The sequence below is a fragment of the Sarcophilus harrisii genome, chromosome 6 (assembly GCF_902635505.1).
Source record: "Sarcophilus harrisii chromosome 6, mSarHar1.11, whole genome shotgun sequence".
NCBI classification, from domain to species: domain Eukaryota; kingdom Metazoa; phylum Chordata; class Mammalia; order Dasyuromorphia; family Dasyuridae; genus Sarcophilus; species Sarcophilus harrisii.
In genome coordinates, this window is record NC_045431.1 from 124261475 (window position 1) to 124278257 (window position 16783).

Consider the following 16783-nt stretch of genomic DNA (forward strand, 5'->3'; position numbering starts at 1 on the left):
TTTTTCCAGAATGGAGGTGGTAGCTACAAATATGGAATGAAAGAGAAATTTATTGCGAGAAAATGCTAGGAAATAATAATTATTGGAATCCTAGTGTTAACTCAACTTGAAACAAGGTACTAAGTGGAGAGATATCCAAATTCATACCTCCCTTGAAACTCTCAGGGCCAGAGAGTACTCTGGGAGATAACCCATAATCCCTCTCTCTCAGAAGAGATCCTATATAAGAAACAGACAGAGGCTCTCCCGAGGAGTTGAGCTGAAAACACTGAGAGAAGACTTCAGCTGAATTAGATTCGAGAAGGGAGCGTCAGTTCAGTTGAGGAGAAGCACTCTCTCAGAGGCACAACCAGATTCAGAACTCTGGGAGATTGAGAGCCAGAAGCCTCTCTCGGAGGCAAGAGAGATTCATTCCATCTGGAGGCTGAAGAAAGCAGAGGCAAAGGACAAAGCTGCAAGAGCTCTTAGAACCAAGGAGAGAGAGCAGAGGTAGAAGCACGGGACAATCTGTAAGAGCTCTTGGAACCAAGCAGAGAGATAGGCCTCTGAGCTAACCAGGCCCAAGGAAAGAGACAAGACTTGGAAGGAGAAAATAAATGTTTGCATTTTATCAGCTGGCTGCATTTTGTGTGATTATTTACTTGTAACTGAAACTAAGGCTGCCTCCAGAAAACCTCCCCAAGAAACCTGCTTTCTCCCAGAGAGAACTTTATTATATTTTTAAAGAAGAAAAACACCACAAATAATGATAGGGGAGAAATCAGTAAAATCAGAAAAAAAAAAAAAAAAATCAACTAGGTAGCTAGACAATTAGGGAGACCTGACTTCAAATCTTGCCTCAAATATTTATATCCTCTGTAACCTTGAGCAAAGCATTTAAACTCTGTCTTGATTTCCTCAAATGCCTTTTTTTTTTTTTTTTTTTTTTTTTTTGTAGTGATGGTGGGGGCAGCAATTGGAATTAAGTAACTTATCCAGGGTCACATAGTAAGTATCTGAGGCTACATTTGAACTCAGGTCCTCTTGACTCCAGGGCTAGTGCTCTCTTGACTATACTCCCTAGTTGCCCCAATTTGAAGGAAGGAAGGAAAAATTAAATAGCATTGTTGTGAAGGTTTTCCGGAGGCAGCCTTAGTCTCAGTTGAAATAAATAATTACTCCAAAATCGCAGCCAGCTGGTAAAAATGCAAACGTTTATTTCTCCTTCCAAAATTAGCCCTGTTAGTTGAGGCCTATCTCTCTGCCTGGCTCGAAGAGATCTTGCAGCTTTGTCCTTGGCTTCTGCCTCTGCTTTCTTCAGCCTCCAGCCAGCACCAAGTTGGAAGATGCAATGAATCTCTCTGTACCTCCAATCAATTCCCAAGCTCCAAGAGCTCCCTCTATTTATGTGATCTCCCAAAGGTTAACTCCACCTTCTGGAGGGAAAGGAATTCTGGGTTATCTCCCAGAGTGCAAAACCCTAACCCTGAACTCTCCCAAACGTGTAAACTCCATTGAGTACTTAGATACTTATGAGCTTTCTAAAGGTGTGAACACAAGCATTGTTCTATCAGTTCCACTTAGTACCTTGTTTCAAGTTCTGGCCCAAAATAACTCTTTCTAAGATTAAATTAACTCCAATGTCTTAACACTTTGTAAAGATTCCAACACATTGTAAAGTCCTTTGTGTTGTCAGCCACATCTGACATTTCATGACCCCATGGACCATCACAAGTTAATATTGTCCATGTGGGGTTTTTTGGACAAAGATACTGTTTGCCATTTCTTCAGTGAACTAAAGAAAAGAAAAGTTAAATGACTTGTCCAGAATCACATAGCTGATAAATCTCTGAAGATGGATTTAAACTTAGGTCCTCCTGACTCCAGGCTCTGTCCTATATCTCACGAGCCACCTAGCTGCCTCCATAAAGTTTTTACAAACTTTAAAAAACTATGTGAATGTTAGCTAGGTACTAGCTAACAAAAGAGTACCTATTTTGAAAGAGTAGTATTTGATTATATTTGAAAAATAACAGGCACCATAGAAATTCAGAAAAGGGGGAGTAATTTCTCCACTAATAATACAATATGGCTGCAGGAATATGTATCTTTGTTTTTACAAAAAGCAGTATCAGATAGCTGTTGTCCTTAATTGTAAACTTAAATATCTTTTTTTTCTGAACCTCTTTTTTTTTTTTAAAATGAAACCTATGATTCCGTTGGTATAGAGAATTTTCAATAAGAAAAGATGCAGATCAGCATCTTATCTGTAACATAATTTTAGAAAGTTTCCTAGGGACACTAAGGACACTTCTTATTGTCTAGGAAGGATTTACCAAAAAGAAGTGGTTTTTTGTTACGTCAATATTAATATTAAAATAAATTATTTTGTTGTAGTAAGAGGAACTGAGGCATTGTGGTATAGTAGATTTGATATCTGGAACTACTATCATAACTAGGATAACCTGAGTTCCATCTCTGACCTATCACCATGAGCGAGTCACTTAAACATCCAAGCAACATTCTACAATTAATGATTTGCAGAGAAGGCTCTGTTCTGCTTTGGAAGAGAGTCCTTCCTTTTTAGGAGTTCTCTATATCAGTTACAGGTCTACTTAGAAAGTCACAGGTACTTGGTATTAAAACAACAATTTTATGACATAGTTTCTAACAATAACAGTTATACATGTTGCCCTAATCATATTGCATTACTGGTATAGAAATTATAGCTATCCCTTCTACTTTGTAACTTTCCCTATCATAGTTTCAGTATATTGCAGGTTGGCATAAGAAATTAAATTAAATGAAAAATTTTTGAGAGTTGTAGTGGAAGCCACAGATGACACACAAAAATCAATAGATGACACAGAAAAAAAGTTTAGAAACTTGGAAATGCAGAATTTTACAATAAGATCACTGTAAATACCCCATAAGCAAAAGAAAAAAATAATCAGACTTCTTCTCTGGTATGAAGGGAGGGCCAAAAATTTTAGCAAATTTTTCAGATCACAGGAGTGTTATGCCTTTAATCCTCCATGATGTGAAAGAGATAACTATATTTAAATATAAAAGACACTTGAAAGAGTGTTTAAACTGTAACGCTCTCTCTCTCTCTTTCTCTAATTCTCTCTTTTTCTCTCTCTCTCTTTCTCTTTCATACTTATTGTAAATATATACTATATTGTAAATATACAATATATTGTAAATATATTGTAAATATATACAATTAAGCTCAAAATTGTTTATGAACATGTGTGACTTAATAGCACAATATTCCCTTCTCCCCTATGTTTTCTTTCTTTAAAAAAAAAAAAAAAACTAATGATTGAGAAATTTCTTTGCATAGTCTTTCAAAGCGAAAACGAAGGTAAAGTATGTATTTTTGAACTTTGAAGTCCTCTGTTTTTTTCCTTATAACACACATTTATCTAGTATTTTCTGCTGGTGGGAAAAGAGTATCACAATTCTACCTGAAGGCTATGGGATGGCTACCTAAATGGGAGTAGGTATCCCTAGTGCCAGAGGTCTGCCATGATACTGCTATAAGATTTTGTATTACCTGTAGTCTTTTCTTCTCATTTGGATCTATACTTTTCCTTTTAGCTCGTAAGCAAGAGATTATCAAAGTCACTGAGCAACTTATTGAAGCAATCAACAATGGGGACTTTGAAGCTTATACGTGAGTATTTATTTTTCTTTCATGAATACATAGCATTTGTTCCATTCTTAATTATGAATGTTTAAGCAAGAGCTCTTGGCTTGGCTATATAGCTTGGTTATAAAATTCTCATTTAAGTCTTTATTCTAATATATATATTTTTAGGACATTTTTAGGACACCCTGGATTCTATTTGGTATATGGAGCTCTTAATGGGTAAACTCCTTTGACCAATGAAGACACATGACTGTTTGGCAATTTACTATCTTGGAAAGTTAGGGTACAAAAAGGTTTAAATGACTTCCTTAGAGTCCCATGGCTAGTATGAGTCAAAGATGTGATTCAGACCCGATTTTGGAATGTCAAAGCAATCTTTTTGGAATAGGACCTAGTAACACATATTTGGAAGGCTGACTTCAAAGTAAAAGAACAGCAAACAAGCAGAAGTAAGAGAGGAAATGAGGAAAAAAAGAAAAAGGAGGATAAAATGGAAAAAGGAGATAGGAGAGGACAGAAGAGAAAAGGAGAGACAGAAGGACAGGACAGGATAAGAGAAACAGAAGAAGAGAAGAAGGGAAGTCAAAAAAGGAGTATAGACAAGACAAGAGGAGATGACAGCACAAGAGGAGAGGAAAGGATGAGAGATATGAGGAGAAGACATAAGAGAAAAGGAGAAATTAGGAGCATAGGGGATGTGGAAGGAAGGAGAGGACAGGAAAGACAGGAGTAGAGGAGAGGGAGAAAACAGGAAAGAATCCCCCCTCTTTATTATTAGAGATCATTATTACTATGAAAACAAGGATCCACAGTCTTCCCATTTCAACAGCATTATTTCTTTGTAGAGGATTTGTTGAACCAAGGGAGCTATAAAGGTCTAAGAAGAAGTAAGAATTGGACATTTTTAATTTATGAGATAATAATCCCCTGTGGACCTCAAGTGACAACTTAAAAAAAAAAAAAAGATACTATAGATGTTTTTTATTTAACAGTCCCTAAAAGCAAATAAAAAAATGTGACATATAAGCCAACAAAGAGCTAGCTGTTAGGTGGCACAGTGGATAGAGAGCCAAGCCTAGATCAAGAATACTTCAGTTCAGTTATAGCCTCAGACACTTACTAGGTGTGTGATCCTGGACAAGTCACTTAACCCTGTTTGCCTTAGTTTCTTTACATGTGAAATGAGTGAAAAAGGAAATGGCAAACCATTCTAGTATCTGCCAAGAAAACCTCAAATGGGATCATGCAGAGCTGAACTCAACTGAAAAAAAAATTGTACAGCAACATAAGCCAAAAAGTCCTCATATAAGGGTCACACATTATACAGTCAATTTCTTAGTTGTCTTAGCCTATCACTATAGGCTAAAACTGTAAAAGTTCATGAATATAATTCAAGGTCACTATTATTGTTCATAGTATCAAGGTTAGTTAGCATTTGCCCTAATGGATGCATCTTGAATGTTTTGAGGTACTTTAAAAATAGGTTCACTTTTATGTGGAATATTTGAATTTATTTTGGAAATTTGACTTCATTGAGGACATTTAGTTAAAGATATTTTTCTCAAAAGAATTTTTTAGATTTTTAGACTCTCGTTATCCCAGACAATACTTTAAAAGTAGCATTGGACAGGCTGACAAATTGTCTATGTCAAACTTTTATTATCCTTTTTATTTTAAATTGTCCTCAAACAACCAAAATGAAGCAAAAAAATCAGTTATACACTCTGGATCTAAAATTTTAAAAATCATTGTTTGTGATCAAGTCAGGCAATCCAAATATTTAATATATTATTTATGCAATGTAGCAGTGAGTTCACCTTATTTCTCTTGTTTCTCTGGTCATTCATGGAGATCGCAACCTGGAGTAAGCTTTCAATTAAAAGCTTTCTATAACTTTGTTTATGGCTGTGTGTGTGTGTATGTATCTCTTTTAAATCTTTGGAAGCTCTGTGTTTCCAAGATGTGCTTTCTATATAAATACATTGGAGAATTTCTCATGACAAGCTTGCAAATCCATAGCTTAGTGGATTCTGAAAAAGTTATCCAAAGTGTGTGATACATCTAATACATTTGTATTGTACAAACATATTGGCACACTATTATATGCCAATGGTGATTTGTAATATACTTTTTAAAATTATTTTCTAAAACACACAGATGTATATAGCAACATGTTTGGTTTTTTTTTTGATAGTAATGAAGATAGATCCATTAAGGCCTAGCAACTCTGAGAAGAATGCCTTCCTAATACAGTATAGAATTGGGTATTCAATAGTTCACTGATGGGGATAACTAGAAGCTATTATTTCTAGGACGATTAATAGTTGCTAGCAATAAAAACTCTTGTTACCATAGAAACACTGTTCTTTCTAGTTTCTCATAAAGGCATGTTATACATTTGCCTTTGAGCTTAAAAATATTTGCCTACCAGGCAGGCTAGGGAAAAGCATAAGGGACACCTGCTTAAGGCTTGAGTAAATTACAAAGGATAACTACTTTCAGTTCTCTATTGAAAAAGTATTCTGAAAATCAAAGTCAGGCTTTTATGCTATGATTGGTACCCTGTATAGATCATTTTTGAGCTCACATTTTATCTAACAGATGAAAAAATATTGCCTCCAAAGGAGAAAGAACAAAAAGGTCTTGCAGAGAGATCCCACTCTGGAACCTAAAGCATACTTGATTAAATTAGTGAAAATCCTTCTATTCCTTCAACTCATTGACTCTAGTCACAAACTCAGTGACTCTACAGCCTTTCTCCAGATAGTCATTATATTGTATCAGTCATTAATAATAGTGAATCCTGGATTAACCTAAATTAAATAGGGACATTTCAGACTTTTCTTAGATATAATTTTGAGTCTATAATAATAGCTCCACAGATACTGTCATTGTTCAAAGAGCTACTTCCAATAAAGAAGTCACTTGTATTGTGTCCAAACTAGCTCTCTGGAGGATCTCCGTACCAGCCCAAGTCCTTGGTCTTAAAAGAGGAGTGAAGAGTCAGGACTCACATGAATGGTCAAACATGGAGTCCGTTTATTCCAAATTCTTTCAGCCTTATGTACTCTGATACCTTTATATAACTATAGCAAGCTGCGCATACACTAACTATATACTATGCATGCAGGACCACATAACCAACTTTGTAAATATTTCTTTGCCACCTGGTGTCACTCTACTTTAATCACAACACAGGTTGTCACCACCCTCCTGACTTCTCAGGAAGTCCAAGAGCCCTTAGGGGAGATAGGGAGCTGAATCAGACATTGTTATCAGGTTCCCTCTGGGCTGAAGGGTCTTATACCTCACCCAGAGTTCCCCCTCTATCTGTGGTCCTCTACACATGTGTTCCTTGAAGTATATGGGAGTGTGGCTGGGGGTATAAGAGATTCACACAGTATTTATGGTGTGCTTTAAGGAAGTACTTTAGAGAATTGGCTGGTTGAGGAATCAGAATGAATATATGTGATACAACAGACTAATATTAAGTTCTTTGTGGGCTATTTTTATTTTTTCCTGCAGAAAAATATGTGACCCAGGTCTCACTGCCTTTGAACCTGAAGCTTTGGGTAATTTAGTGGAAGGAATGGACTTTCATCGATTCTACTTTGAAAATGGTATATTTCTTCCTTTTTAAAAAATTACATGCCTTTTCCAGATTCTACCTGGCTTTTTCCTAAATAAAATCCTCTTTCTGGTTATAAGTGAAATAGGATTTTTTTTTTCCTCTAGGGCAGTTTTATGCATTATGAGAATGTGTCTTTATTGAAATAAGAAATTAATGATAGTTACAAAAATTCTCACTTTATGAAATCTAAATCAGCATTAAAGTTACCTTTCATCACATCCTTTTATTATGTGAAACCTAATGAACATATACATAAATGTATGGACTGTTAAGTTTGTTTGTTTGCTTTTTTAGTTCTTGGTGAGCAGTTGCTTGCTAAAGGAATTGAACATGTTTTCTCCCAATCTTTGAAGTGATAAAAAAAAATTTGAAAGCATGCTATTAATATTCTCAATATAGTATAGATGGTAATGATTAATACCATGACAACATGTTAACTTTGCAAGAGGTGATTTACTAATAATCCACTTTCAAACAAAAGCAAGGCTTACAGTGATCTTGACAAGGTCTTCTTCTTGAGCAAAGGAAAATTATTAAAGAACAAAAAAGTTCATGCTAGGAATAAGAATTAACTTTTGCCTAGGATCTTCTTAAACCTTCTAGAAAAGTTTCCTTAGATCAAAGTTCTCTTCTCATTAGATTGTAAGCCTCTTGTGAGAAGGAATTAATTATCTTTTGCCCTTTTTTACATCCCAGCACTTAGAACAGTGATTGCCACAGATGCTTAATAAATATTGGGTGATAAATTGAATGATTGTGCTCCACTTTAGCATTCTGCTAAAACCTATGGACCCCTTCTCAGAATGATGTTTTTAAATAATTGAATAAGAAGCTAAATATAATTAGAGATTGGTTTTTTTAAAAATGCTTTTTCTTCCCATTCAAGTTCGAGGGCCCCTCGAATCCATACCCACACTCATACCTGAAATCTATCCACTTAGGAGTCTAAAAACTCTAGATTAAGTAGTCTTGCCCTAGATTCTAGAAATTCCTTCTATTCATTTCTATCTCCTGGCCTCTGGAGGTCACATTTTTAAAAATGCCTTCTAGAGCTAAATTCATGATCCTGTGATTATTTTGTTGTCATATGTGTTACTCTGATGCTAAAAATGCTTCATATAAGAAATCAAAGCTTTTGACAATGGTATTTTGGTGACATAAAAAACAAAGCTTTTGTCATCAGTTTCTTAGAGTTCTGACCAAAATTACCGTATTAGTATAATTTTATATATATATATATATATAGAAATATGAAAGATATAAATTGTGTTTATATGTTTCAGTCTGTATCCAGACACAATCAGTTCTTTTTTCTAGGGATAGAAAGCATTTTTCATCAAAATTCCTTCAGAGTAGTCTTGGATCATTGTATTGCTAAGGATAGCAAAGTCATTCACAGCTGATCATCTCATATTACTATTACGTTATACACAGTACATTTCACTTTGTTTGAGTTCATGGAAAACTTTCCAGGTTTTTCTGAAAGTATCCTGCTCATCAGTTCTTATGGAACAAAAATAGTCCATCAAAATCACATACCACAATTTATTTGGCCTTTCCCCAACTGCCATAAATATTTTTGTGCATGTAGAAAGTATCTCCCATTCTAATTGAGGAGATACAATGCAAACCGCTTTGTATAGAATAGAAATTATATACAGTGTAAATGAGAAATAATCTCAGAGGAAAACGGGAGAGAAGGGTAATCATCCCAATGGCGGTAACTAATATGTTGAATGGAAGAATCTACTTCCAAGAAATATTTTCAAAATAGGCCAAAACAGTGAGTTGATTTTTTAATTAGATCAAATTTAATAGTGTGCTATACTTCAGTTTAAATTGATCAATGATGGATAGAAACAGCTACACCCAAAGAAAGAACACTGGGAAATGAATGTAAACTGTTTGCAAGATATTTCTACTTTCTGTATCTAGGATATACTATGACATATTTAACATGTATAGGAATGCTTGCCATCTGGGGGAGGGGGTAGAGGGAGGGAGGGGAAAAATCGGAACAGAAGTGAGTGCAAGGGATAATGCTGTAAAAAATTACCCTGGCATGGTTTCTGTCAATAAAAAGTTATTTTAAAAAATTGCACATTAAAGAGAGGGTGATGGAGTTGGATGAAAATTGAATGAAAAAGTCTTGGGTATTTTAAAAGGCTCCAAATCCAGTATGATTTAGTGGTGTGGCCTGGAAATCAGGAAAAAAGTAATGCGATCTCAAACTGTGCTAATTGAAGCTTGGTATCTAGAAGGAAAATTACTATAATCCAACTAGACTCTGCTCTGATCAGACTCCGTTCATAGTCTTTTGTTCAAATCTGGGTGTTACATTTTAGTAAACACATTAGCAAGCTTGAGTGTGTCCAGAAGATGGTAACCAGCATATTGAAGACTCAAAAACGTGCTGTAACCATGGAAAACACTGAGTATATCATAGATCATCAAGTCAATTAACAAGCATCAGAATAAACTGCTTTGAGTGGTTATCAGCCAAGCACTATAGGACATTAGAATGATGCAATATCCCTGCCTTATCCTATAGATGTATTTTACTAATAAATAAAAAGTAAAGAAGAAAGATAACTTTATGGAAAAAAAACAGGATATCCTGCTATCTGCTTTAGCATGTTTTGCATTTATAACATAGGCTAGTGACAATCATTGTACACCTGAATTCAGGAGCCACTTTGCTTTCTATAATTTGTTTTATCACTTCTTTTTTCTCATTAGTCCCTAATGGAGAAAGAAAAAATATGTCACTAAAAACATGTCTCTATCTTTTAGCTCCTTCATGTGAGGACAAAAGGTTATATTTATTTTTCTTCCTGGAATTTGATAATGTAGAAAAAATTCAAAAAGCATACAAAAAAACAAACTTTATTTTTAAAAAACGATCCTCCAAAAAGAACTAATTGCTGAATTTACAAATTCAGGAATCCCAGAAAGGACTTCCTATGGTTGTAATGTGTACTGATGTCATATATTGAACTGAGGTGACTATTGATCTTTGTTCTGGTCTTTTCCTTTTGTTCTCCTGTAGCTTTGTCCAAAAGCAATAAGCCAGTCCATACCATCATCTTGAATCCCCATGTTCATCTGGTAGGTGATGATGCTGCCTGCATAGCATACATCAGGCTCACACAATATATGGATGGCAGTGGGATGCCAAAGACTATGCAGTCAGAAGAGACACGAGTCTGGCACCGTCGTGATGGAAAGTGGCAAAATGTTCATTTTCACCGATCGGGTTCACCAACAGTTCCCATCAAGTAAATATTTCCAGGCTGTCAGCTACTTTGATAATATATCTGTGGTCAGCTCTCCATAATTTTCTATTTTTTATAGCATAGCATATATTATATAATGCTGGAGGTGTTTTTGTTTTTTTGATTTTTAATTCCTGGAAACATAAAGGGTCTCACAACTCCCTGGAAGACTTAGTCCACTTATGAACTGAAACTTGCTATAGCAACACTGAGTAGTAGGATAGAATAGGACCTTGAGGCTGCCCTAACAAACTGAAGGTACAATAGAATTAGCCAAGTTATTCACTCTTATGCACTCATGTCATAGCTGGCATACAAAGTTTAGGTGTGGAAGGAAAGAAAAGGGAGTCTCTTTAATGACCACAGGAAACCTTGGAGATCATTTTGTAGCCTAGTTAAAAAAAAAAAAAAAAAAAAAAAAAGGAACCCCAGGAGCAAGATGGGAGTCGAGGATTGAGTTCCTGCTAGATTGGAAGAAAGTCTTAGAAATCAGCATTGATGTGACTGTAGGAAATACAGGTTTTCCCATGTTCAGCTCCATGCATACTTTTACTCCAAATCACAAGTTTGGTCAATGAACTACTAAGTAGAAATTTATAAATGGGGAAAAGGAAGAGGGAAGGAAGGAAGGAAGGAAGGAAGGAAGGAAGGAAGGAAGGAAGGAAGGAAGGGAAAGAAGGGGAGGAGGGAGGGAGGAAGGGAAGGAAGAGAGGAAGGAAGGAAGGAAGAAAGGAAGGGAGGGAGGAAGGAAGGAAGGAGAGAAGGAAGGAAGGAAGGGAAGGAAGGAGGGAGGGAGGGAGAGAGGAAGGAAGGAAGGAGAAAAAGAAGGAGGGAGGGAGGAAGGAAGAAAGAAGGGAGGGAGGGAGGGAGGAGAGAAGGAGGGAAGAAAGGAAGGAAGGAAGGAGGGAGGGAAGGAAGAAAGGAAGGATGGAGGGAGGGAGGAAGGAAAGAGGGAGGGAGAAAGGAAAAAAGGAGGGAAGAAAAGAAGGAAGGAAGGAAAGGAAGAAGGAAGGAAGGAAGGAGACAAGGAGGGAGGAAGGAAGGAAGGAGGAAAGAAAGGAGGGAAGAAAGAAAGAAACAAACAAACAAACAAAGAAAAAGAAAGAAAGAAAAAAGAAAGAGTGCTGAATTTGAACCAGAGAAATGAAGTTCAAAAAAAGTTCTCTGAGTAATCTTCTACTGTGTAATCTTAGCCAAGTCACTAATCCTCCATGGGCCCTCTTTTCCTTGCCTTTAAAAGTGAGAGATTTTATACCAGAATATTTCTAAAGTATATTAACCTATAGATATATCTAGTACTATAATATTTGTCATGGGTATTGGGAGTCATAGAAGCCAAGATTCTTCTAAGAAATATCAGAAGATATTAAGTGTTAAGTGAGGTAAGCAAGAAACTTCCAAAGAAGGGAGAGTCCCCAGAGAAGGTTTCATGGGTCTTGAGGTGAACTTTAAAGGATAGATATAATCTGAAAACAAAAAGAGATAAGTGAAGCATTTCAGCCTTGAAAAGTAGCATAAAGATACAAAGTTATGAATGCATATAATGCTTGGTGAGTTTGCAAAAACCCCAAAAATCTAATGCAGGGATAGAAATAAGGATAATTTTTAAAGGATTAAAGAAGATGATTAAAATGAAATAATTATTACATGATCTTATTATTGAACGCATATAATAGAACAGCTAAAAAAGTTTAGAGAACCAATGATGACACTCAATGATGACAGCCTGAATCTAGTATGTATTTGCCTCTAAGCAGAGAGGAGCTAGCCTGCAGAGTGAAGCAAGAAGTTCTTCATTCCACTGCCAATCTTATTATCTTATCTATTATTATCTATCCCAAGTAGCATATCTCAATGACTTACTGTCAAACCATGATAAGTTCCCAAAGAACATCCCATTAGAATAAAGGATTTACTAATCATTTGAGAGCTTTAGTAGGGTTACAAATATAAAGAGATACAATACTATCTAATAGGCAAAAATAAAATTTTTATGAAAGAATTTATGCTTAAAAGATTCTATGTGGTTTAAGACAGAAAGCCTCTTAAATGGGTAAGATTGTTTTTAAGATGGGAAAGAGAATATCTTAAGAAGCACCTTTTTGGTCAAAATTGCTGAAATCTACCTGGAAGTCGTACCTGTGGTTCTCATGGCTCCTGATATGGTGTGATTGGAGTTGATGATGACCAGCTACACTATGAATAATGTGTGGTAATGCATGATTGAATTTGAAGTTCAGAGACCAGGATTTGAATCAGCCCTTGTGACTTGGCCTTGGATAAATCACTCACTTCATCTTTCTCAATCTGTTTCCTCATTCATAAACTGGGATTGAACAAGATGACCTCTTACAGCTCTAACCCTTATTCTCCTATAAAGTTATTTTTCCCTGAATTAATTCCAATAAAGGACATACAGGGTCTTTCAAAAATACTACAAACCATGGCAAGTTTGCCTGAGTTCTTAAAAGGAGCGTCTAACTAGTGAAATTTACTTTAATGTTACCACGAGACACTAAGAAGGAACCATCTTCATTGTTAAGTTGGGTCACAGTTATTTAAGAGGTCCCTAAAATGGTGTAATGTAAAGTTCCGTTCTGGATTATAATGAGACAATTCTCAATTAACTGTACCAATAAAAGAACATAGTGGTGAAACTAAGAGAATGAAAAAAAAAATCATCCAAAATTTAAAATTAGGCTTTAGAAAGTATTATTTTCAGAATACTCTTCAAATTCACCTAAAACAAAACTTGTATTCAGTAGGCTTTTGTGCCAGGGACTGTTCTAGGGACCAGGAATTACAAGGACAAAAAAAATTAAAAGTCTATGACCTCAAAAAGTTGACGTTCTATATTCTTGTTTACTGGCTTTCTGATGCTTTGTGTAGGTTAGTTTTTCAAGATGGCTTCTTTATATAATTCCATACATTAAAGAGGAGGCCCAGGGATGTTAGGCATCATAATCATAGGATTAAAGACAGCTTATGGATGTCTATAGAGAAAAAAATCCTGAAGGATAATTAAACATTCACTAGAATGAAATTCGTGCCGGTCCTTTTACTTTGTTAGACTCATTTGTTTTTGAAATGTGAATAAATTTCAAACTTTTGCAGGGAGATCCATTGCCCTGTAAATGACCATCTGATGTGTATCTAGCATAGTAGAATAATCTTTATAGGGAAACATAGCCCTATCTCAGTGTGAGATGGGACCCCTAATGAAGTTTTTTAAAATCCCTTTTTTCCACTCCTGAGAACATGATTTTATGTTCATGTCAAATTGTTTCTTCAATAATCAGAGAAAGGTATTTTCTCTGGACTTTCCTGGAAGGACTTACAACTTTTGACCAAAAGAATGCATCAGTTACACATATGTGGGATGTCCCCTTACTCATTTATTTGGTTGAGGAAATACCTTTCTTTAAAAAAGAAAAAAAATTTCTATCTGCTCTATAGTTTAGGTCTTTTTGAATAGAATGATAATCACACCCAATTTCTCATTTAATATCTTCTCTGTTTAACATTATCAATTTTCCTTTATAAATCAAGTTACATAGAGTCTCTCTTTCACCCCTTCCCCCCACTTGCAGTATATCATCTCCTATAGTAAAAGTTAAAATGTTTTAGTCTCCTCTGTGGCATAGTAAGTGACAGGATTTTGATAAACAACAATATAATTTGTTTTTCCCCCTTTTTCCTTTCAGCTAAAAATGAACAATGCTACTTCTGCATTCTCTGTTTTCAAGGCACCTGGATGGTAACCACCCAGGTGGGCTTGTGTTCCTCTTCATGCATGTTTCCAAATGCATGAAGCTTTGATGGTCATATCTGTAACAATGCCTTTGTGATATCTGTAACAATGATATTTGTGATCATTTTATCATAATATTCCATCTCAATGTTTTGTTTGCATTCTATTGAAGGAGATGTTCCATGCAAATTAAAACCAATGTCAGCAAACAAGGGGAGGGAGGGTGAGGGAAGAGAGAGAAAACACCACAACCACATGATCCAAGCAAACTGCAAGCATCATTTTTCTGTTTATGCCAATTTCTAAAAGCCTTCAGGGTTGTCATTCTCGAAGTGATAGTTTGTAAAAGAAATATTCATCAAAAAAATCTATGCCATATCTATTTATTTCAGTTTAAGAAAAATTAAAAACAAAAAATTAAATTTTCTATTGTGGTCATCGTTGAAATGAATGTTATTTTTGTCAGTGGCTTTGGATTGTGACACCTATATGGACAAAATCAGTGATGAATGTGGAAACAAAAATGTGCTGGCTGAGTATCATCCCAAGCCATCTTAGTTCTTGATCAAGCTGTGTAAACTGGAAAAGCTCAACTCACTGACTTGATCTTTCTAGGAAATGCTTCTCCTCTTCTACTTAATGAGCTTTGTTTTTGCTTCTTCCTCAAGTCTATACCCTCCAATCTCATTTCCTCTAGGCTAAGAATTTGTAGTTAGTGAGAAAAAATCTAAAGGCACCATGAGGAAAAAATAGGGATTTAGTGAAAGAGAGAAAATGCAGAGAACTTTTGAGTACTTTCAGGGTGTACAGAATTTTATTAGAGAATCTTAGATTTTTTAACAGTAGTTATACTTTTGATTGGGCTTAGATGTTCTAAATCTTTTAGAAAAAAATTATATATATACACACACGTGTGTGTGTTGTGTGTGTGTGTATATATATATATATATATATGTGTGTGTGTGTGTGTGTGTGTGTTGTGTATGTATGTGTGTGTGTATATATATATATATATATATATATATATATATAAAATATACTTTTAAAAAGCTAAAAATGAAGATTTAAGCTCCTATTTGAGTGACTCAATTTCTTACTCTTCTGGATAATCATCACAATCATACCAGGACCTCTAAATGTTTAGCACAATCACTATGTCAATCTGGGCTCCCCTTGTACCCTATTGGGTGTGAATGGCAGGGACCATACCTTCTCTAACATCACTAGTTATTTTTCTATGACTACGAAATTCTAGAAAATAAGCAGGGAAATGCATTCTGTGTTGATATAGATCTTACAGCCTGTTCTTTGCAATTTGATCTCCTCCATCTTCTCTCCTTCCTTGTAGTTCCTAAAAGTAGTTAAAAAAAGAACTAAGTTCAGTCTAAACAAAGAAAAGGAGGGGGCAGGTGATAGCAGGTGAGCTCTATAAGTAGACTGGGAAGGGAGCAGAGTATCACTCCTGGTTTTTCTTCTTTGACCCCCTTCTGCAGAACTTTTCTTCTTTCCTGTGATGCTATATAGTGCATGCTATCTTCATTGTTTTTTTTTTTTTTTTTTTTTTTTAATAGCAGTTCACAACCCTCTACAACCTGTTTTTAAAAGGGAAAGGGAAAATTTCCTGATTTGTATCTTTTCCCTTCTGTGTCAGTTATTAATCCAAACAATCCTTTATGTCCTTAGATGTTGTGGATGTGGGGTAAATAGATTGAAGCTTTTCTGATCATTATTACATAACTTAAAATGATATGTATTTAAAATACACATATACAGTAAATGTATTGAGCTATGTTAACCTGTCAATAAGATCTGTGAAAAAAAAATAGTGGCCTCCTTTTTTCCTCTCTTTTAAATTCCTGTCACATTTTTGGTGAAGTGGTTGTAAGTAGCATCAGTGTATTTTAAAACATGTGTAGAATGATGGGTTTATTTGGTTGGGGTTTTTTTTTTTACACTTTAACATAGCATGTGGTGTTGAAATGTTACTATAGCTCAAGTATGTCTTCCACACCAAGATGTAAAGAAATTGTGATTTGTTCTTTCCAACACAATCAAATTATCTATGTATTTCCTGTTATTTTGAAATACTGCAGTTTACCATGGGACACTGTGTATATTTCTTGCCATAATGGTAAATGATTGATATATTTAAGAATTAATAAATTTGTGATTTCTGCTGACAATGTGCCTGGCCATCATTATTTTTCAGGAAAGGATAATGGCATAATTAGGGGAACAATTTCCTAGGACAGGGGTAACCAAGATTTTTAGCAACAATAAAATATAATATAATGTAATTCAAGAAAATTTAACATATTACTTATCACATTATTTATAATTATTTAAGTTTAAGGCACTATTAAATAATTCTTAGCAATTAGTGAATAAGTATTGATTAAATGCCTACTACATGCCAGGCATTGTACTAAGTGCTAGGGATACAAAGAAAGGCAAAAGACAATCTCTTGGACCATCATCATGAATTCTGAAGA

General features: G+C 35.1%; 1 protein-coding gene across 7 annotated transcripts in view; it reads left to right on the top strand.

Annotated features, from left to right (window-relative positions):
- The window catches only part of CAMK2D (calcium/calmodulin dependent protein kinase II delta), a 372089-nt gene extending 356852 nt beyond the window's left edge, over positions 1 to 15237 (top strand). For 6 of the 7 annotated variants that reach the window (XM_031943044.1, XM_031943045.1, XM_031943041.1 and 3 more), the window contains 3 exons: positions 3583 to 3658; positions 7160 to 7254; positions 10315 to 10974. In XM_031943044.1, coding sequence (XP_031798904.1) covers positions 3583 to 3658; positions 7160 to 7254; positions 10315 to 10547 — 404 coding nt within the window. In that variant the 3' untranslated portion in view covers positions 10548 to 10974. Of the gene's footprint in view, positions 1 to 3582; positions 3659 to 7159; positions 7255 to 10314; positions 10975 to 14244 lie in introns of those variants that run through there. The other variant, XM_031943040.1, reaches the window with a different exon arrangement.
- Positions 15238 to 16783: the final 1546 nt, after the last annotated feature.